This window comes from Trachemys scripta, chromosome 15, assembly GCF_013100865.1.
Source record: "Trachemys scripta elegans isolate TJP31775 chromosome 15, CAS_Tse_1.0, whole genome shotgun sequence".
Taxonomy (NCBI): Eukaryota; Metazoa; Chordata; order Testudines; family Emydidae; genus Trachemys; species Trachemys scripta.
The window spans coordinates 8,003,369-8,026,625 of record NC_048312.1 but is presented as its reverse complement, the minus strand read 5'-3'; the positions used below and the strand labels follow the sequence as shown (position 1 = coordinate 8,026,625).

Sequence of the window (23,257 nt, the reverse complement as noted above, 5' to 3'; positions counted from 1 at the left end):
AACAGTTGCTGTGAAAACCTGAATTCTTTTTCTATTCAGCCCCCAAAATATGAAAAGAAAATGTGGGCTAAAGCAGTGCTTCTCAAAGTTGGGCCGTCGCTTGTTCAAGGAAAGCCCCTGGCGGTCCGGGCCGGTTTGTTTACCTGCCGTGACTGCAGGTTCAGCCGATTGCAGCTCCCACTGGCCCCAGTTCACCGCTCCAGGCCAATGGGGGCTGCGGGAAGCGGCGGGGGCTGAGGGATGTGCTGGCTGTCCTTCCCACAGCCCCCATTGGCCTGGAGCGGCAAACTGCGGCCAGTGGGAGCCACGATCGGCCTAACCTGCGGATGCGGCAGGTAAACAAACCGGCCCAGCCCGCCAGGGGCTTTCCCTGCACAAGCGGCGGACCGGCTTTGAGAAGCAGTGGGCTAAAGGACCAGGTGGTAAACGGGAAGAGATTCTTCCTAACTAGAGCTACTAAGATGAAGGTTATATGCCATACATCAGTATGATTTTCTCACAGAAAGTTACATCTCTAGAGCAGTGGTCTCCAAACTTTTTTGATCGCGCACCCAATCAGTAAATTTTTGAGCACGCATCCCCTCCCGTGCCGGCTCTACCATTTTTGCCAAAGCAAAAAAAAAAAGCTGCTCGGACTCCCGCCCAAACTGACGAAGCAGAGGGGGAAAAAAAAGCGCTCCTCCTGCCACGCACCCCCAAGGATCCTCTTGCGCGCCCCACTTTAGAGACCACTGCTCTAGAGGCACTGCTCTCAAACTTCAGACATCAGCAGTATACAAGGACACTTTTATGTAAGCTGCTGTCTTCAAAAACTACTAAGAAGTCCTGCTTTAAGGAAAATGTATGATTTATTGAAATCTATGCTGGTGACCAATATTAACTGCATATTTGTGAGGGGCACACTTTCTCTTTTCTTGGACAGCCATTATGTTAATTTTTAAAAATACTTCTTTCACAGCCCTGGTTGATCTCCCTCCTCTGGACACTCACTAAGCTGCTGTGTTTGGATCCTGACACTGGATCATTTTGTGTTTAATCTCGCTGTGGTTCAGCTCTTTGACTCTGGTCTTTCTGACACTCTGTCTGGGCATAGATTCTGTGTGGTACCCTTTCTGGAAGTGGGATCCTTGGGCCCAGTTTCCCTAGTCCTCAAGACCAGTGCTGAACTCCTTAAGACTCCCCAGTAACTTAAACATGCCCTTTCCCAGAGCTCCACTTTTGTGGGCACTCTGGTTTATAATTTACCCCTTCAGGGATATATTATAGTTGAAGCAAATAGAGACAGATTTTGCAAAAAGATTTCTATAACAATCACTTTTTGCTTTAAATAGCACCAGAGATACACAGATCAAGACAAAACAATACACATCTACACACCATTACCTGCCCTCATTTCCTTACCACTTGTGTGCATTTTTCAAGATTAGAATCTGTTTCTTTTCAGGGATCCAAATCTCTTCTCTGGGACTTCACTCCTCCAGCTCAGGCTTCTCCTCTGAATCTCCTTTCTGCCCCTGCAGCTGCTTCCTTTAGCTTTGTCTGGTCAGAAACCTGCCCCTTTTGAATCACTCCAAGTTCTCTGTTTTTGTGGTGGTGTGTGTGGTTTTTTTTTGTTTTTTTTTTTTTTAACCCCGTACTCTGACACTTCTGTCTCTTTGTTCCTTTCTGGAGATTTTCCACTCCTTAAAACCCTTCTACTCTCTGCAGACAAGCAGGAGAAAACTGCTTTCACCTCCGATGCAGTCATCCCAGAAAACTGTCTGGTCTTTCACACCTGTCCTACTCAGAGACAGACACTCTGGCACCCTCCCTCTGTCTCCTTAGGACAATAAAGTTCATAGTCATAAGTACTTAAATATGCAAAAAGTTCATAATTTCAAACAATTAATAAATTAGACATAGATTCCCTACGTTGTCACAACATGTTTAAGATGACACTGAATCATTTTATGAATTCTCTAACTTTTTTGAAGGGAAAAATAGTCTTGTGTGATCAGATCAGTCTGGTTTTTAGTGTATTAGATTTCAAAATGAGAATTCAATACCAAAGGCTTTTGTATTACTAGTGTATTATTTTGAGTACTGTTGTTGGACATCATCTGGCACAATAAATAATTCAAATGTTTTTCTTCATGTTTCAACAGAAGTAGTCCCTCATCCAATCCGAATGGAGTTTCCAGTTTCTCAGGGAAGACCAGCCCCTCTGTAATTCCTGGCTCTGTTGAAGCGCTGGCCTCCTTTATACAAGATATACAAAAGAGTGGAAGGACAGACTCAGAAATTTTGAAGAACTGTGAGGTATCTGATGTTCAGTTTAATTTTTTAAGTTTTTGTATTAATGTAAAAAGGTTGCAGTATGGAGGACAAGTCTAATGGTGCTATAATTTAGAAATAAGACATGACAATGTGTGTTTTGACATTATTTAGGGAACTGTTTTGACACAAGAGTTAGAATGTAGTACATCCTAGTGTAATCAGATACATTGCTGTGCCTTATTGCAATCCTAGCTTGGCTTTGTATGTCTTAATAGTGCACATATAAAGTACAGACGTAAATGTGTTTGAAATGTAATAGACATTTTTTTTAAATGTTGCAATAACTTTGAGTCTAATTTTTAAACCTTTAAAAGCACTGAAATTCAACGTAAAATCTTACACCAGGGTAGCTGCACAGTTGTTAGCAGAGTTACTTGTACTGTACGGTACTGTGAAATCAGAATCCGAACCAAAGTCTTAGAAAAGTACTAGTGTGAGTCATTAGTTTTATTTTCAAGAAACTATTAGTGTGTTTGAATTGTGGCATTAGTGTGTGTTGCATTCTTCAACAGGTGTCAGGTCATTTTAGCTCATTCTTGATTAAAATATAAGTATAAAAATAAGATAAGGTAAATAAAACCAAACTCACTGGTGCTATTTATAAATTTGTTAGTCACTTAATGTTTTAGAAGTCTTTCACATAATTTTATTAACCTGCATTTGTTTTAGTCTTTTTAAAATCTGTAATAATGTTATTGACATTGTAGTAGCACTTCGTAGCGGTGGAAATGTCTTGAAATATTATTAATGTTTTACAAAAAAGTAGCTTCATTGCAAATCCAATACTTTTTCAGAGTTTCATGACTTGACTTTTTAACATAAATTCCCCCAAACCACTAGGCAGAAGTGAATAAGAGATAGTAGGTAGAGTGGGATATACTGTGAAGGGCTTTGAAAGGGCTTTTGCTGGTATGAACCTTAGACAAATATTACTCTGACTGGAACCGACCCCCTCATCGAATTAAGGGGACTCGGGATTTTTGGACTGCATACATAATGTATGTTTGCTGTTTGGAACATACTCACCCTGAAAACCATTGATGCTCCTATTGTCTTGTTATGTGAAAGACCATGAGAATTGAACCAGTACAGCATTTTTATGGCAGGACTCTGCAAGACATGTTGGAGTGGTGCTGCCGAGATGATTATTAATGGCTATAATTGTCTATGGTCATCCCCTAGTGGTGAGGGTGTCGGCTATGTGAGTCTTGACAGTGTTGCCTTGACCTAGTCAAGGAACACTCAAAAAATCCCTCAGAAGCTGGTCTCCCATCTCCATATGTACCATGGTGGCAAGATTTTCTCATAGATATGGCAACATCAACATCATTGCTGCTTACGCACCTGCTAACCTTAATGATGAGGAAGACAAGGAACTATATGCACCAGCCATGTGTGATGTCATCAGCAGAGTATCTGTTCATGACATTTTCATTGTGTTATGTGATGCCAATGCTACGCTGGGAGCCAATGCTAGAACAGCTTTGCCGGAAAGCATTGGGCATTTATTTTTGGATGCGACCATGAATGATAACGGTGAGTGATTGCTCAGGTTTGTGCTGCAACCGGACTCCATATTTCTGACACCGATTTCCAACAGAAGAACATACATGCCTGGACTTGGTATTTGAATGATGGACGAATCCACAAAGTACTAGATTATTCTCGTATCCAAACAGAGGAGAATCTGTATACATCTCTGTTGGGTGATCGGCAATATTGACTGCAGGTTGCCTGTGGCCATGGTGAAACCGAAGTTGACGGCAACTCAAACCAATCCTTCCATTAGTCATTTAGACTGACTGACTGATGTTGCTGTCAAAATGAAATACCAGACTGAAATCTGCAAATGATTTGACACTCTAATCCAGGGGTGGGCAAACTTTTTGGTTCGAGGGCCACATTTGGGTATGGAAATTGTATGTCGGGCCATGAATGCTCACAAAATTGCGGGCTGGGGTGCAGGAAAGCGGGAGGACTCCAGCTGGGGGTGCGGGTTCTGGGGTGGGGCTGGGGATGAGGGGTTGGGGGTGCAGGAGGGTGCTCTGGGCTGGGACTGAAGAGTTCGGAGGGTGGGAGGGGGATCAGGGCAGGGGATTGGAGTGCGGGAATGGGTCAGGGGAGCAGGCTCCGGGTGGCACTTACCTCAAGCAGCTCCAGAAACAGCGGCATGTCCCCCCTCTGGTTGCCACACAGAGGCGCAGCCAGGCGCCTCTGCGTGCTGCCCTCTCTGCAGGCACCACCCCTGCAGCTCCCATTGGCTGTGGTTCCTGGCCAATGGGAGTGGCGGGGGCAGCGTGTGGAGCCCCCTGGCTCTCCCAACGCGTAGAAGCCAGAGGGGGGCCATGCTGTTGCTTCCAGGAGCCGCGCAGATTGGGGCAAGCCCCCAACCCTGCTCCTCAGCTGGAGCGCTGCAGCGGGGCAAGCCCCAGACTCCACTCCATGGTGGGAGCTGGAGGGCCGGATTAAAATGCCTGGAGGGCCAGATGCGGCCCCCGGGCCATAGTTTGCCCACCTCTGCTCTAATCCTTGCATATGAAAACTTTGAACATGAGGAAATCAACAATTTGTGGGACTGTTTCCAGCCTTCTATTATGGATGCCCCAAAAAGTGCTGGGGAAAAGGTGCACCAGCCCTAAACATTAATGAATCAGTCAACAGAGCCCGGACACATAAGAAAACAACATGTGGCTCACTTAAATGTGAAGTATCAAGAATACTGATGGCTCAGTGCCTTGCATAACACAACTTTAAAGCAGAACCATGAAATGTTTTGGGGAAATAAGGCTCAATTGATGGAAGCATCATTGGCCGGAAATGATTATGGCTTGTCTGTAAAGAACTGTGCACCTTAAAAGCTGGTCTACAGAACAAATCCTCGCCCGTGAAAGATGGACACAATAACATACTGCACATCAAGGCAGAATGTCTGAGTGGATGGAAAGAACACTTTCAGGAGCTTCTGAACCACCCCATCAGAGCTGCTGATGTGCAGCTCCAGGAGGATGCAGAGAGTCCAGTAACCGCCCCTCCATGGAGAGGATGTTACTATCGAGGAGGTTCGAAGTGCAGCCTATAAGCCCAAGAATTGCGGTGCTGCTGATATTTGTGGTATTGCTGATCAAGCACGGTTGGGATTCTGTCTTGGAGTGGCTGACACATATTATCAACCAACTATGGATTCATGCGAAACTACCCAATGACTGGGACCGTGGAATTATTTTGGAAAGGGAAAGGTGATTGTCTGGTGTGTTCAATTCACCGTGGCATCACTTTGTGTTCCATTCCAAGCAAATTCATGTTCATGCTGGTTCTTCTTGAGCATGTTAAGCCCACTATAAGGAATCTATGACCTCTATAGCAAGCGAGGTTTATGCCTGGCTGATTACCACAGAACAGATTTTTACCATTAGACAAATGATTAAAAAAGCCCAAGAGTTTTGGTGTGGGAAGGATGACATGTATACAGCTTTTATTAATATAAAAGCTGCTTTTGACTCTCTGGGGCATTGCTCCCTTTGGCTCTGCTTGCAAGATGCTGGTGTGCGTGGCAAATTCTGCATCCTTCTCATAGATATGCACTGCCAAAATGAAAGCTGTTTGTTTAGGTACAGGTGTGTCCAACTGGTTTGAGTACCACAGAGGCATCTCTTAAGGGTGCATGGCTGTCTCTGATCTGTTCAATGCTGTTGTTGGCTGACTGGAGGCCATCACTAGCTGCATACAGGGGGTGGTACTGTGTGACTTTGGCATGATAGACCTGGAATATGCAGATGACATGGCTGTACTTGCATTCTCATGAATTAATCTCATCAGTGCCCTGAATATATTTACAAAAGATGCAAGTAAGCTTGGTCTTCTAGTCCAATTAGAAGAAGACCAAAATGATGTAAGTGGTTGATATATCTCTACCCCACCCCGTCATAATCAATGGACAAGAAGTTGAATTCATCAACTCATTTGAGTATCTTGGTTCTGTTGTCACCAAGGAGGGAGGTTGCCTTACTGATATGAAACATCCAATTGGCAAGGGTCTGGGTATTATGAACGCTCTTTGGAAGCCTCTGTTGCATCAATGGGACTAAGATGTGTATCTATAAAGCAGCAGTGCCTTCTGTCTGACTCGGTAGCGGACCAGGTTTTAGAGACGCAAATGTGTCAGCTGGATGTTTTTGACATGAAACCAATGAGGTATTGATGGCATGTGGTGGATTCATCACATTATGAATGAGGCTGTCAGGTGTTGGACTAACCAGTCTCCAGTGTCTTCCCAAGTGACTCAACACTGGCTCAAATGGTTTGGCCATGTCCTCCGTATGCTGCAGCCCATACCAGCCCGCCAGCTTTATGCATTTAATCCAACAAAAGCTGGATGGAGAAGACCTTGAGGCTGGCCTTGCACACACTGGAGGGATGTCATGGCTTCCGACCTTGCTTTCCTCAGCCTTAATATAAAGCAGGCTGCAACCTTGGCAGGAGAGTGGGCTCTGGAAATGCATGATACGAAGTGTGCATTCTACAGTCCATGAGCAGGAGAATGAATACATAAATAAGTAAATACCTTGAAAGTGAAGACAAGCAGCTTCTGTTTGATGTGATAGAGAAGGGGGAGCCAGTGGAGAGATGTAAAGAGAGAAGTAATATGGTCTAATTTTGTAGAGAATTTTTTCCTCCTTTATTTTTTAAATAAAACTTAGATATGCATACATTAACTAGAAGTGTCTTTTTTATTTTTCTCTGTGTGTTTGCTTTATGAGTGTCACTTCTTTTTCTTGGCTGTAGTTGTTTCTCTAGCCGTTTATTATTGTTTATTATTTGTATTACAGTTATAGGTAGGGGCCTCAACTGAGACTGGGGTCCCGTTGTGCTGCTAGAGTAAAAGGAATAAGGAAGCAATATGATTTTTAATTATTTCATTTTATGGTTTAATAGACTAGGTGGATACAGTTATTCAAACTGGTGGAGAAACAGTGTCAAGAGCAGATAGTTGTCCAGCAAGAGCAGTTCCATCACCAAATCCAAGTAAGCAATTATTTGTTTATGCAGCAGTTTTAGGCTGACTGCTTTTTAACGTTTTGATCTATTTTTGTATATTTACAAAACAATACAGCACAGTATCATCCACTGCTGTTGTATTTGTTCTGTAAATACATGTAGGGCCTGATCGTCCTTTCATATGTGCAAATTTAGTCAATGGGAGTTGCATGTTTGCATATTGTGGGAAAATTGGACCTCTGATATTTAATATACATGTCTGCAGTACCTTATCACCTGGCTGTTTAATAGTGTATATTTTTAGAAATGGAAAAACAAAGCGGGTGTTTTTATTCAAATTGTTCTTTTTCATAAACATGTATTTTGACCAAATATACAACAAATGAGATTTTTAGAGATAATTACCACTATATGGAATACATATTTTTCTAATTTTAAAATATTATTTGCTCTATTTCAGAAAACATAATCTGAAACATGATTGTCTTAGTTATATGGAGTTTTGCACATAGTACAACATTCATTGTAATATTCTAACAGCTATTTTACCCTTAACTTGGAGAACCTCACTTTCTAACAAAGAAAAAATGATTCAAGATGTTAAGATCTTGTTGTCAAGATTCAAATTCTCCCTCATTCTTGTTTCACAATAAAATCAGACTAGAAGAAAGTGTATGTGTGCACATACAAGAGAGAATATTTTAATATACATATACAGTATTTAATATCTTCATTTTGATTGCTGTTTTTTCCTTTCCTGATGCCCTCTACACTAGTAGTAAGCAACAGTTCCTGAATTGATAAAATTAACAAGAGGTACTGTCCTTTTCTTCTATCCTATCTCCTATTTACCCCCCTATTTTTTAAAATATTTTTTCTCTGAACATTTTTGTTCCACCCATGTCCTGAACTCTTGTATTTCCTTCCTCATGTTGTAGAGTTTAATTATAGTTGTTGTTGCTCTTGCTAGCCTTGACTAGTACACTATGTTGGCTTTACCTGCCTTGCTTTTACCGATAGGAGGGCCTACCTCTGCAAGAGCTAACTCTGCACTTTGTGATATTAGCAGAGACTAGCTGCATGAATGGTTCAATATAAAACCAATGGCCCTAATGCTTTTCTCAATTACTCCAGTATAGATTAGGAGTAACTCAATTAAATACATCAAAGTAAATGAAGTTACTCAAGATTTATACTGATTAACTGAGAACAGATTTTAGCCCAGCGAATCAGTGGAAAAAATATGGGGAGAAAACACATATTTAATAAGGAGACAAAACTTGTAGCGTAGCAAGAAGCTTCTTTGATATTTAGTACCACTCGGAGATATTTGATTTGCTGTGCTGTCAGTGACATTTTAACTCAAGGGACAAAGATCCTGAGTTCGGGTAGGAATCACTACAGGGCAGATCCTCAGCTGGTGTAAATTGTCATAGCTCCGTTACACCAACTCTGAATCTGCCCCAGGTCTTTCAGATAGTGTGACCCACTCCCATCCTGATATATGAAATTCTTTGAAAAGGTACCTAAAATACATGTTTCCTATAGGTCTGAACATTTCCAAAAGATAATTCAACATCTAGATATTATGTAATATTTTCTATTGCTTTGGACCTTGTGGAGTCATTTACAGCTGTGCAAAGTGGGTGTAAAATGCTGCCCAGTCAGAATAGTGTTTTACACACTTTCCACAGATGTAAATACCTACACACGGTGAAAGGCAATGGAGAATCTGACCCATTTATGTCTACTTCGTCCCCACCCACAAAAAGGAAATGAAAACAGAAAATGTTGTTGGTCTTGTGATCCAAATCACCAGTGACCAAGGAAATTTTAATTTAGGACAGGAACTCCATCCTTGAATCTTTGTGGACAGTGAGCGAGAGAAAAAGACTGAGTTGAAACCCGCAATAGTTCATTTTTATCACAAGTTAATTAAAGCTAGTGGGCCTGATCCTGAGAGGTGCATTACACCTGCAACTCCCACTGAAATCCGTGGGTTTTGCTGCTGCTCACTTTCTCTTGGAATCAGGGCTTGTTCTTCTTTTTCAGATTTTTGGACAGAAAGGTTTTTGTTTAATATTTTAATTTGTGCTCTCCAGTTGGTATTCATATATAATTGACGTGATGTGGCTTTGGGGAGAAACATTAAAGGAGATTTGACTCCTGTGCACAGAAAACTTATTAAAGTGTATGGGAGTTTAATATGTTACATTTCTGGAAAACAGCTATAGACCCTGATCTTGCAATGCATGCATGGAGGACCCCTGTGTACATATAGAGCTTCACTGACTTCAGTGGGGATATAGGTTACAGTTCTAGTGCAGCTCATTGCAGGATGATGGCCATAGATACCAACACAGAACTTGATAAAAACGTTTGGTTACTCTTTGGAACTGTTCCAGTACATCAGCAATTATAAAACATTTTTTAAATGGTGTATTATTTACTGCTATACTGAAACGGCTCTTTTGGAGACAATCCAGACTGAAAATTAAATGTTTGAATTCATACCCTTTTAATTCTAACAAATCTATATGGATAATCTAGTTAGTGTGGATATTTATGGCAGAATGTTGCACAACCATAAGGCAAACACACAAAAAGTAAACCTCTGTGTCAAAATGAACTGCATAATGTAAACTTATTACCCAAAAGGGATATTTTAAAACAAAGTGTTCTTAGAAAATAATCTTACAGAGGTACGTTATTCCTATTACAGTTAAAGCTGAATTATAGTTTCCACTTCCATTAAAGCTCTCCCTCTATTGTCAGAAATGTATAACTTGGATATAAATTTCCTTTAGACCTAAATTTAGGAAACATGTTCTTTGCCCTGAGACAAATTGTTTGCCTATTTTAAAGGATGTGATTAAACAATTTATACCTCTGTATGTAGCTGATACATCACAATAATTCTGAAGGCATATTGGATACACATGTGCATGTTTTTAAATTTATAAGTGATTGCTCAGGATAGTCATTCACTGCTTAAGACTAAGATTTTTTTTTTTTTAACACACATTTTACTGTTCTGGATAGGACACATGTTTTTATTTTATGCATGATATATCTATATATTGAAAAGCCTTAACCAGAAATTAGTTCAGATAAGTTCACTAATTCCTAACAATGAAAGGTAATGTAAGATGCATCAAAATACTCATGGGATTTGTGGCACAATTGTGTGGTAAAAGCATTTTATCTATTCATCTTTTCTTTTTTTAGTGTATACAGAATGAGATAAGACACTTAGTGAAGTTGCAGAACAGTAATGCTTCATGGGATTCCTTCAACAGCAAAAGTTCTCCTGCTAAACATGCAAACAATTTCTCTTCACTAGAAAGTCAAATGGGGTTTTGTTCTGAGACCTTTGAAGAAACTGGGTGCATTGTCAATGAACTTAAATCTAATGAAGCTGACAGTCAGCCAAAAGCATCTGCTGAGCATCCAGAGTGTTGTGTAAATAGGATTTCAATGAGCAGTGGCTATGGTACCCTTTCTGCATCAGAACTCAATCCTAGAAAATCTGAAGACATTAAGTGCATGGGGTATCCAGAGAAGATTTCAAAAGGACAAGGTGATGCACCTGTGATGAAGAAGGATTCAATTGCAGCCAGTGTACAAACTAAAAGAGAAGTTATACAAAAAACTGAGAACTATTGTCCATCACTAAAAGATGGTAGTTTAGTTTTTCCTGCTGAATTTGAACATGAGGTTACTGAAGGTCATTGTGGAAAAAAACCCTGGTAAGTGACAGACTTTCCAATTAGTAAATTTAGTACAGTGTGGCGCCAGTCCTGCAAACACACGAGTAACTTTATGCACACAAGTAATCCCATTGAATTTAATGAGACTACTGGCATGCATAAGTGTCCTGTGCTGTTTGGCATATGGTCAAGTTCATTTATCCCAGCTTTTTATGTATGATAGTTGAAATGCTTGTCTGTTATTGAGATGGGGGGACAAATGCAGTGATATATTTCTAATTACAAAAATGAGCTAAAACACAGTTGTTATGCAGCGTTTTCATTTATAGATTGCAAATTTCATATATTTATGTGTTGAATGTCTGCCTGTATGTGATTAGTATGCTGCTAGCTTGTGCAGTGGCAGCCTACTCATCATTTCCTGTGTGCATGCATTGTAGTATAGGTTGGACTATCATGAACCACAAAAAAAACAAAATTTGTTGTTGTTTTGGTTTTTTTTTTGCTGTACCCAGCAGAATGAAAGTTCAAAGGGTAAGAAGAACTTTTCATCATCGATAAACTGAAATGAATGTCAAAATGTTTAAATTAACTTGGCTGGTTGACAGCATATAATATCATATATGGCTGACACTTCCCTTTCAGCGAGGTGGAAATGGGAATCTGTGATTTCTGCTCCATATTTATATCCTCTGGATGTGGGTGTGTTTCTCTCCCTCATCCTTCTTTCATTGGGGTAGATTCTGATAACTTTGTTCATTGATGAATAGTATCTTAGCTCCATGAGTTGTCCTATTGAAGTCAGTGGGGCTCTCAAAGAGTACTACTCATCATGAGTAAAGGTATCAGTCTCTCTCTCTGTATAACTTTTCTTTCTGTATCTCTGTTTGCATCTCTCCTACTGTTACAGAATTACTTGGATCGGAAGGGACCCCTGATAGTAGGCTATGTGGCCATGGCCCTGCTTAATTTTGTGATTGAGTCTGAAACACTTTACTTATTGAACTAGCTAGGATTCCATAGTTGAGTTCAATTTCAGCCTGTAGCCAGTGTGCCACTGTTAACGTAATTCTGTGAATTAACATAGCACTCACTTGGTTGATTGTAATCCACTGTGTGGTTACTTGAACCGACCAGGAAACATGGTGTTTGTCTAAGTATGTGTAGTGTCTCTGTTATACATAAGTTTTCTGTTGTGATTTGTTAAAATATAGAAAGTTTGATTCTAGATTTACGGGGCCAATAACTTTCCTTATCAGTGCTTTTGCTGGAAGTCAAAACACAGAAAAGCAAATTGGTATCAGTTATTTCTCACTCTTTCTCAAGAATGCACATGGACAATGAAACTTTGATATCTGTGTTTCACATTGAATGGTTTAGCAAGAAATGAATTGCAACAGAAATTATTTTTACGTTACTATAAAGGGAATAGCTGTTGTGTGTTGTTTTTTTTTTTTAATTCTTCTTTCCATGTAGTAAATATCTAACATCATGGGCACAAAAGCTGAAACAAAACCAACCGAAAAGAACAAATATGGAAGAAGAGGGGCACATGAACTCTGTGCAAGGAAATGAGCAAGCAAAAAAATTAACGTTGGAGAACGTAAGTGATATACTATTTCTGCCTAGGATGTTTCTACATGGATGTTCAATTAAAGCTTTAACTATGAGTTACTTTTTACAATATGTACTTTTTGTATATGATCTTGTACTTTGCAACTGTTTGTGTTGTATTACATCCAAAAATCTCTCGCTACAAAATATAGGGCCTAATGTGAGGTGAAGTCCTACAGAGTTGAGGGCACTTAGCGTCTCCTAGGAGACACTGCGCATCCTTTCCAGATTGGGCCCATAAGCAGTTGGGAACCACTGACCATTTTTATTGGCCTTTTATAATAAAACTCCTGGCAGTTTTTCTTTTTTCAAGCATTAGTTGATGCAAGCTCAAGGAACTTTGTCCATCCCCATATATGGCTTCACTAAAAAAACTGCCCCATGAATCCAGTTACACTATAGGGTGCTAAAACACACACAATCAACCCTACCTATGAGAGAAGTTTGGAACACTGGACTGGATGTTCAAAATCACTTATGGTAATATACATAGTTATGGCCTTGGTATTTATGCTTTTTGTGCTGTAGCTCTAAAATTATAATGTTGCCTTTTCTTTTAATGTTCATTATACTGTCTGTCCAGAATACATTCACTCTTGTGTTGCCTTCCATATGTCTTTGAATAAAAGTGCCAGTTGGCACGACTTTTTAACTTTAAAGGAGCAATATGCAGTATAATAATTTACATGCTAATCTCAGAATCTGGTCAGACATCTAACTATGAAGCTTTAGAACGATGGTAATTGTACTAATCATTGTCAGACACCTCTCTCCTGACACCATCTTAAGGAAGAAATTCCTACATAGCTGTTTAATGACTCCACCTGCCAGGAAGTAGCAGCCTTAAGGATTGCTTATCACCTGACTTTATAAGGTGCTGCCTATTCATTTTCCTTTTATTCTCTTTGCTGCTCTGGAAGCACTCAGTTGAGACCTCTTCATTTTTCATTGTCATGCCTCTGAAGAGCAGAAGACAGAAATTTAAAAAGTGATGTTAAGAAAGAAAAAGAAAAAAAAAATTGGGGGGGGGGGGGGGGAGGGAGAGAACATGTGATGCAATGATTTGGGAAGGTTTTTCTGCTTTGTTCTGGTTTTTGTTCCTACTTTCCCATTTAGCAAATCCTCCCCTTTTTCAGTCTTGAGCTATACTGAGCTTTTCACTTCTGCCAAGCAGCATAGTTATTGAGCAACAATAGCTTCCTGCATTTGGGGCTGAGCATCATCAGTATGCCAAAAGGGGTGGGGGGGATCCTAGTTGATTGGAATGTCGTCAGACCCATGTATGCTCTTGAATAAACTTGAATGTACTGCAGGATAGTATTTTTGTCTTGATTAGGTGTTTCTTCTCTCTTTTCCCCAGCTCTGCTTAGCAGCCCTTCTTGAGGTGTACTTCCCACTCTCTAGTCCTTTGTGGGTTAGTGCTTTTTCCTGGGGGGGGGAAAACCAAACAAACCCCACATATATAGCTTCTGACTCTTTCCATACTTTTCAGATGGTATTGGAGGGAGCTTAGCTAGTCTTTCAATCTTTCTGTTGGGCACCCTGAATGTAAAATCCAGTTTTGTGTGTTCTGCAGGGGGAGGAGGGGTAATGGATTGTGTGAGGTAATTCTTAGAAAGTACAAAACTTTAAGTTGCAGCCATTAGGGATTTTTCCCAATAAGAAATCTCCTGGAATCACTTGCAAATAATTGGATATCTGCAATGTAACAACTTTGTTTTATGCCAATGTGTACAGGTTATTAAGGAAAGTAATATACTGCATGTATACAGGACAGGCTTTTCAGAAAACAACTTTATATAGGTATCAAATGTATTGAAATTTAGGTAAGATTGTATTTTTCATAGAAGACTACAGACATGCTGAGTTTGACTCCTTTACAAGAAAATATCTTTGAGTTACTAGAGTGCAAGTTCAGCATTTCCGAAGAACAACACAGGAATTGTCAATCTAGTCTAGTATCCTGTCTCTGACAGTGGCCAGTACCAGTTGTTTCAGCAGAAGGTTCAAGAAAACTCTGCAGGTGGGATGGTGCTCTTAAGTATGATGCTTTATATACCTTCCAAAACTCTCTTAATTTTTTAATATTAAAGGTGGGTTTGTAAATTAGAGACTCTGTCTGTTGATTTCTGACTCCCATCTTGAATTTGACCCCAAAAAGTTTTAGTTTATCAATGTACTACATCAAAGGTCTTGCAGAGATGGTCTTCAGTGAGAGTTGCAGTACTTGGCACCTCTTTGGATGAAGTCCCTAGTCATATCCTAGTCGTATTCTGTTTTAGCAGTGTTTCTTCGTTACAAAAGCTGTTTTCATTCACTGAATGTAAAACAATTTTTGAAGTTTCCCCTAAGGAGTTTTGAGATTCCCAAGGCTTGCTCTGTTTGATTCCAGGCTCTTAAATAGGGTCAGAAAGCTTTAAGCACTCTGCTGTGTTGTTGGCTTTAAAGATGATGCAATTAAATTTGAAATAATCTAGAATACATTACCAATGCACAAAAAAAGTCATTTTACTAGCGTTTTGACAACTTGAGGGGTTGAGATGATGAAAGCTTCAATAAAACACATTTGGGTAGAGCCATACCGGTTCATTGGCCATATTTTCATGTACCTTCTTAAAAGTTGGGACTACTTTTTTTTCTATGGATGCTTATTTTTGTCAGAGTGCTGCAGGTAGCTGTTTTTAAGGCCTCAACCTCGTTTAACTACTCTGTACGTCAGCTTAGTGAAAGGCATTTCTTCCTTTGATTAGGGAAGAGGAGAGAGTTATGATAAAATTAAATTTGAAATTATTTGCTGTAGTCTTCTCCATATTACTTCCCACCTCTTTTGAGGCTTTGTGTCACTTTGTATTTTGTTGGGGTGGTTGATTAGATAGTTTTGACTGATGACAAAGGGTGTTATAAGGCTAAGATGATAGAGAGTATTTACCTCCTGATTCCTGGTAGGTGTAGTCATAACAGCTGAATGTAAGAAATTCCAGTCTTAGGATGAGGAGAGAGAATAACACATTTATTGGTAAGTAAGTCGTCTCTATAATTGCACCTTTTATGGAGCAAAAGTTCAGATGACTGTCATGCTGACAATGGGAGAGTTCTTAGTTTTGTGAAATTTCACAAAACCACATTCAACTAAATGTATCACACTTGAACTAAATAGAAAAGTGGGTTCCCAAATGTGTGTGTGGGTGTTTTGTTTTTGTTTTTTAACAAATCTAGTATGCTGTGTTTGTTGGCTGCAGCTCATTGAACACAAAATGTCTGGGTCTCGATATCAATTCAGTTGAATGGATATGAATCATGTTATTAAACTAAATTTTTAATTCAATGTTTGTTTAACAAAAAATGTTTTAATGCAATTTTTTGAACTGGTGCACCTTTATTCCTTCTTTTCTGCTTTTTTATTTTATAGTCCATAAACCATATTCTTTTCCCTTTGGAATTTTAGACTAGTGTTACTGCTGCTGCTTCACCGTCTTACACTTTTTACCTCAGCCAACCAAATGAAAGTCCAAATTCCTTAGCATCTGAAGCTTCAGGTATAGTTAATTGCTAGTTTATTACTAGTAAAGCCCGACATTCCATTCTTTTTTCTTTTGGATTCTCAATATTTAGAATTCAGTGCTGTAACAGTTACCACTTCTGTTATTTATTTGCTATAGGAAATTTGTTTCCAGCATTGGCAGGCTGTTGAGCCTTTTTAAAATCACATCATTCTGATTATCAACTTGCTATTTTCCCACTTCAAACCGTTGCTGACTTTTGCAGCCAATATCTCACTACAGCTCAAGTTAGGCTGTAAATCAAAGGATCTAAGGCAATATTTCAAAACCTACTAGGACTAAAATCACTATGATGGATTAGTAAACATTTTCAATTGTCAATCCTGGTCCAGTGATCAGAGGGGGTATGGAAACTTGGAAGCACCACTGCTGTAAGCCTAAAACCTGTTTCCATATTCCTTCCCCAAATATGTGAGCAGACTGCACAGACCTGTTTTTGTCTGTCAGACCCAAACAATCAACTCACATATTTTGATCAGAATATAATGCAGATACATTTTAGGAACAAGACCAAATACAGAAGTACATTTATGCAAATTTACTACACCCATTCACAACCCACTGAGACAGAACTGTGAATTTAAGGCAGCAACTTGGACTGAGGGCTGTTTGTTTATCCCATTGATGCTGGGTCTTCTGGAGGATTTATTAGCTTACTCCAGAGTGCTGATCCAAACCAAGGAGTAGGCAATTCAGAGTTATGTCTAGGGCTAGATTCTCAGCTCTAGCGAACATTCTCATAGCTCCATTGACTTAAATAGGTCTATGACAACGTATGCTAGTGGAGGATCTGTCCCCTAGAGTCCAAGGAGTAAGCCCAAATATTTTCACTAATTTATTGGCACTGTTTCTGGAGTGGTATAGTGTAATACTAGTCTACGTTTGTTAAAACCTCTTGATACAAAACACCAGTTGCTGCTGCCAAAGATTTGAAGTAAGATGCTTAAGTAGACACTAGTATTTAATACAGTGGCTATGCTGGCTATGAAAATAACAGCTACATAACTGACTTAACTATTTTTGTTATGCAGAAGTGAACTTTAAAATTGTGATATCTTTTATTTTTGCTTCTTAGGACTTACATACTGGAAACTAGACGAAAAGGAAATGTATCACTCTTTGCCTGAAAATTTCAGAAATGAATTTTCTAGTATTTTTGCCACAAAAGTGTCATCTGATCAGGTACCTTTTTGTTCTTGCTTTGAAAATCCTGTAATTGTTCATTGTTTCCCATTTGCTCTTTACAGTCTGCAAAGGAGTCAGTCTCTACCGTCTGCCTGCTATATGGGCTCTCTAATTTCTTTTGTGATCCTGTGGCTGTTGAGGTCATAGAGGTGCTCAAGCTACCAATAGCAGCCCCCTAATTTAAAGAGAAGGGGCTAGAGGCTAGCATGTTTAATGAAGGAGACGGAACTCTGGATCCTCCCCCTTTCCCACTCTTAATAACACAGCAACAGAATCTGTTGACCTTCTAGAGCATGTCTACACTGCAGCTTGGTGCATGGCTCCCAGCCTGGATAGATAGACATGGGCTATCTCTACTTGAGCTAGCAGTACAAACCCACCCAACTCCCTGTATCTGTACTTGGGTGGCTCACCCATGCCACTGCCTGTGTTACAATGTCCACACTGCACCAGCTCAAGCAGAGCTTGCACATGTCTGTCTGCGCAGACTGGGAAGTGTGCTCCGTGCCTGTTCCCCACCCTAAGGCATGCTGCAAGACCTCCACTCAGCAGGCTTTTGAGAGGGGGTGCATGGATGATAATCTAAGTGAGTAAAAGAGATAATAAATTGATAATCCTGACATGTTGGGTGTGTGGGGAATAGATTTCATGAATAACAGGTTATTTTGTAAGGTTTGTATGTCTCCTATTGTACATTTGTCTAGAGTTTAAAAAATAAGTAACTGAGAGACACCTCTCAAACAATTGCATACAAACTTCATTAGTAATTAAAAAATCTTTAAACCCTGGGGGCCTGAATGTCTTGTCACGCCAGTGATTTACAATATTATATTTACTTAGGTAGTCTTATGTACGCTTTGGTGCCTAAAGGGAAGACGAGAAGGTGGATAGACAATTGTGAATTGACCCATACTTCAGATGATCCATTTTCATTTGGATTGAGTGGTGGGCTTCTGTTGTTTAACCCTGTCAATTACACAGAGAAGTAAACTTCCCCAGTGAAATGTCTTTTTTGCCATTAACTCACAGTCTCAATTTTTGCTTCTTCATTATTCACTTGCATTTGATGAACTGCTGTGTTGGGGCCTGTGGGGTGTCAGGTGGAGAAATTGTAGTAAAATTGAGGAAAAGGCAGAAGTGCTGTTCTTCAGCCATTCACAACGGGATTGCCTCTCCTAAATGTGTAGCCATTATTGTTTTGAATGAGAAGCAACCAGAATAATTGTTTTATTGAGCTCCTCATTGTCTTCAGTCTTGTAATGTCTACTGGAAACTAATCTGCCTTTAACATGGGTATAGTTGAGAACAGTAGAATTAAAGTTACCACCTGCTTTTTATCTTGTTTGAATACTTCAGGCATTCATGGAGAGGGAGAGAGAGAGGCTTACTGTTTACTAAGGATTTATATATATAATATATATTGAAAGCTCAGTGGTTTTGTGTGGGTGCATTGAACAAGCCCTTCCTAACTTCTCCATTTTAAATTAAGTATATTAGGTGAAGATTGCTTAAATATCACGGTTGTTTTAATCAGGGAAACAATTAGCTATTTTGTTATTTTTTTAAGTCATCTTCTGGTGATGAGATGAAGCCATCGTTGAAGGATATTTATCATAAAAAACAAAGGGAAAGCAAGCAGCTGCCAGAATGGAATCTCATTTCTCCAGCCCAGCCAAGTCACCCACCAGAGGTAACATTTATTTGCACATTAATGCCTCACGTTTGAACAGAAACATTTGGCATGTTATGAGGTTTCAGATTGTGGTTCGCTCTCATTTTCAACTCACAAACCAAGTTCCCAATCTTGAAACAAAGACAAGATGTAGGTTGTGCAGATCTTCATGACCTTATCTAACTGTATCAAACTCCATGATAGCTGATTTTTCTCTTTTCTTCCTTGAATCGTCACCAAAATAGTTAATGACTATTTAAGAGTCAACCTTGTTAAGTTTCAGAACCAAAAGTGTGATTACGAACAGCACACTCTTCTTGCAGTTATTGTCTCACGTTCTCTGCAGTCTTGGGCAGATATCACTGAATTTGATTACATTTGGCTCACACTTTAAAAGTTTTCTTCACAACTACAAGTTCTAGAGATCACTCCTTTTTTAAAATGAAAACCAGGAAGACCAGTAACAGCCACCAGAAAAAACTGCCAGCTCACTAAGCTGTTGCAAGTCCATCCAGTTCTACCCATATGTATTGCTACCAAATAACTGTTGTCATACTACTTTTAATAGTTTCTGCAGTAGATTTGTATCTCCTTCTAATGGATTAAATGATTCTTCATTCATAAAATCCAATCATAGTTTATTAGTATCTTAATTATTTATTTCATAGGTCTTAACACTAGATCCAACACTGCACATGAAACCCGGTGAGCAGAATCCAGGGCATTGTTTTGTCAGTACTCTTGGTGAGAAGACTCCTTTTTCTCCAGACTCTATAATGGAGCCCACTTTTTCAAGTCATTCTGACACCGATTCATTTTCACATACAAGCAATATAACTTCACCTCAACTAGGCGGTTCTCCAAAATATACTTCCAGCACTGAAGTTTTACATTTGGACCCCTGGGAAAATAATGCATTCCAAAATGAAACCAAGATTGGCTGTTCTTTTCCAATGCCATATGCTGATACTAGTAATGATCTGTTAATCAACACTGAGGATGAAGAAAGTTTAACTTTAACTCCATCTTCGATCATCCAGTCCCAGCTTCCATGTGGTGACAACAATTTACCAGAATATAGTATTTCAGTGACATCCTTCGAAGATCCGGTGATGTTGTCAAAGTAAGCATTTTTGGCGTTTGTCTTACTTAAATTGTCCTTTTTTCATAAAAATAAAATGTAAAAATACAAAGTTCAGCAAAATGGAGGGAGAAGTTAGACTAGCTCAAAAAAACACTGCTAGAATGTCACTTAATGAAGTTTTTTTGGGTAATAGAGATTTGTGCATACCCTCTATGAGGTAACTAAGAACATAAGAATAGCCATACCGGGTCAGACCAAAGATCCATCTAGCTCAATATTCTGTCTTCTGACAGTGGCCAATGCCAGGTGCCCCAGAGGGAATGAACAGAACAGGTAATCATCAAGTGATCCATTTCTTGTCACCCATTCCCAGCTTCTGGCAAACAGAGGCTAGGGACACCATGCCTCTCGTATCCTGGCTAATAGTCATTGGTGGACCTATCCTCCATGAATTTATCTAGTTCTTTTTTGAACTATTATCCTCATTTTACAGACGAGGAAAAACTGAGGTTCAGAGAGGTGAAGTGACTTGTCTAACATCACGCTACTGGGTGTGAGAGCCATTAGAACCCTGTCACCTCATCCTATGCACAGCATTAAACAGCTTGCACAGGAGGTAACATGACTGCTAATGTCTCTGTGCCTCTGTCACCATTTATAAAATGGAGATGATAATACCTGTTTCACAGAGTGAATGTGAGAATTAATATGTATAAAACATTTCAAGGGATAAAATGTATATGTATTCTTATTTGCGCCGCCCTGCTAAAAGAAGCAAAGAGCCACACTATCCAGTGAAAAGCAAATATCCCTTCACTCCCTCTGTTTAAGCTATATTGCTTTCCTTAAAGACCAGCAGACCCAGTTTATAGAAGGTGTGTGTGTGTGTGTGGCTTTTCTAAGGGATCATAGCTTGGAGGTAGTTTTGGAGTTTTCTTCTGTCCCCTCCTCTCCCCCCCCCCCCAATTTTAATTTAGCATGCATATCTTCTATTGGTCTGTGCAGGCAGAGAGAAGAAAAGCCTTGCATTTGTTTACAAGCACTGAGAGCTTGATCCTGCTTCAGTAAAACCAACTTTCTCCATTGACCTCAATACGAGCAGTAGCTAGTCCTGTGTGAGAGAAGTCCATGTAGTAATAAATATGGCAATGGTTTTAATGCTGGGTTGCCAGTGAATGGTAATGTGGACTAGGGTAAGATTTACATTCAGTAATGTGGAAAAAAACAATAATTTTTTGTTCTTAATTTTAAAATCAGGATTAGGCAGAACTTGAGGAAAAAACATGCCCGACACATAGCTGATCTACGAGCTTATTATGACTCAGAGATCCATAGTTTAAAACAACAACTTGAGGCAAGCCATAAAACTGCTTCATCTGAAGAGCTGAAGAAAATCAATCAAAATCTTGTTGATAGGTAATATTTGTTTTGTGACTATAAGGGAAAGGGTTTTTTTATTGTATAAATTCTTCGGTAATTTTTAAAAAATTTATGCCTCTAGGTGTGACCAGTTAGATGCTGCTCTCAATGAAGCTAGTACTCGCATGAGAACCCTTGAAAATAAGAATAATATGCTAGAAATGCAAGTGGTAAGTATATATTGTGGGTAACATGGATTAAAGTTGTTTGTTAAGTAAAAAGGTAAGTGTGTGCAACTGTTAAAAATATAGATTAAATTGATAGTTATGTTGGCCTCATCCAATATCACATAATATGAACAGCCGGCTCGTATTTGCATAGATACTAAGTTCTGCACCTTTAGAACCTCTTGATCTACAAAATCGCTGTCTTTTGAGCATCATTCCACTCCAACTACTGCCCATTCTCATGCAAAGACATTTTGCCACCATGTGAGTTCTCTCTGCCATTTTATTCCCACACTCCCTTACCAGTGCATGATGGGCAAGCTATGCTTTACAGATGTGATCCTCCTTATCCCTGATTGTTAACATTTCTGTTTGGGGTTTGGTTGAGAACCTTGACCTCTGTAAATGTTTAAACTTTATTATTTGTAAATAACCCTATCCCCTCACCTTCCTTCCAATTTTAGCAAGAACTAAAGTTCACCAATAAAATATTAAAGACATGTGTTTCTGATTTTTCTCTCTCTCTCTCTCTCTCAAAAAAGGGGGGGAGGGCTAAATAATTACGTCCTTTTTCTTATTTTATACATGGGTGATAAGGCAAATTCCTTATGCAGTGAGGCAAAAAGAACTATCCCTTTACCTATATTTACCCTACTATAGGTTGTAAAGGCCCAGTTGGGCCAAAATTTACGAATCCTCCTTACATGATGCACAGCTTTCCTGATAGTCCTGGGCCTGTTCTGTCATGTCTATACAGCAAACTGGTTCCTTGTTAAAGAACAGGAAATGTTTTTATGAGATGGAAATTGGGTGTCTCTTCTTGAATCTTATTTTTTTAGTCCAATGCATTGCATTAAAGAAAGTAGCTTAAACTTTTTTTCAGTTCCTGTGCATTATTAAAAATTAACTTCTGCTTTCTATCCTTGTAAGATTTAAGATTATAACTTTACTATTTAGAGGCAAAATCTGTTATGTAAATGTTTTAATGAACCTTGTTTTTGTTTTGTAGACAGATTGGAGAGAACGCTTTTATGCAGTCAGTAATACTTCCAAAGTTTTGCAAGAACGTATTGAAGAAATGCGCACAAGTCATAAAGAGAAGGATAACACTATCAGCCGACTAAAATCTAGGCTTAAGGATATAGAAGAAGCATTTGAAAAGGCTTACAAGCTGTCAAATAATAAAGATGCGAGGTTAAAGGAAGAAAATAAAATGTTTCAAGATGTAAGTGAGAAAATAATGAATAATAGTTTACAACTGCACAATATTCCATGAACTGTAAAAGTCTTAGATGCTTTTGGAATAACACTCAAAATTTACTGCAGCAAAACCTGTCTTAAGTGACCAGGAAAATTCAGTCCTGTGGAGGTGGCAGTTAAATAAAGGTTGAACAAGATGATACTAGAAATATAATAGATATTTTAAAATTGTTATTTAAGAGACCAAATTATTTACTTAAATTGGTCATTAGTGCAGATTTGATTATATTCTGTTATTGTACATACTAAAATAAAAGAATATGTATAGTATAACT

General features: G+C 39.2%; 1 protein-coding gene across 1 annotated transcript in view; it reads left to right on the top strand.

Annotated features, from left to right (window-relative positions):
- The window catches only part of MPHOSPH9 (M-phase phosphoprotein 9), a 47,365-nt gene that overhangs the window by 8,336 nt on the left and 15,772 nt on the right, over window positions 1–23,257 (top strand). The window contains exons 3-13 of the mRNA XM_034791001.1: window positions 2,145–2,298; window positions 7,249–7,338; window positions 10,540–11,060; window positions 12,498–12,624; window positions 16,081–16,171; window positions 17,271–17,377; window positions 18,948–19,070; window positions 19,721–20,175; window positions 21,394–21,552; window positions 21,638–21,725; window positions 22,732–22,947. Coding sequence (XP_034646892.1) covers window positions 2,145–2,298; window positions 7,249–7,338; window positions 10,540–11,060; window positions 12,498–12,624; window positions 16,081–16,171; window positions 17,271–17,377; window positions 18,948–19,070; window positions 19,721–20,175; window positions 21,394–21,552; window positions 21,638–21,725; window positions 22,732–22,947 — 2,131 coding nt within the window. The remainder of the gene's footprint in view (window positions 1–2,144; window positions 2,299–7,248; window positions 7,339–10,539; window positions 11,061–12,497; window positions 12,625–16,080; window positions 16,172–17,270; window positions 17,378–18,947; window positions 19,071–19,720; window positions 20,176–21,393; window positions 21,553–21,637; window positions 21,726–22,731; window positions 22,948–23,257) is intronic.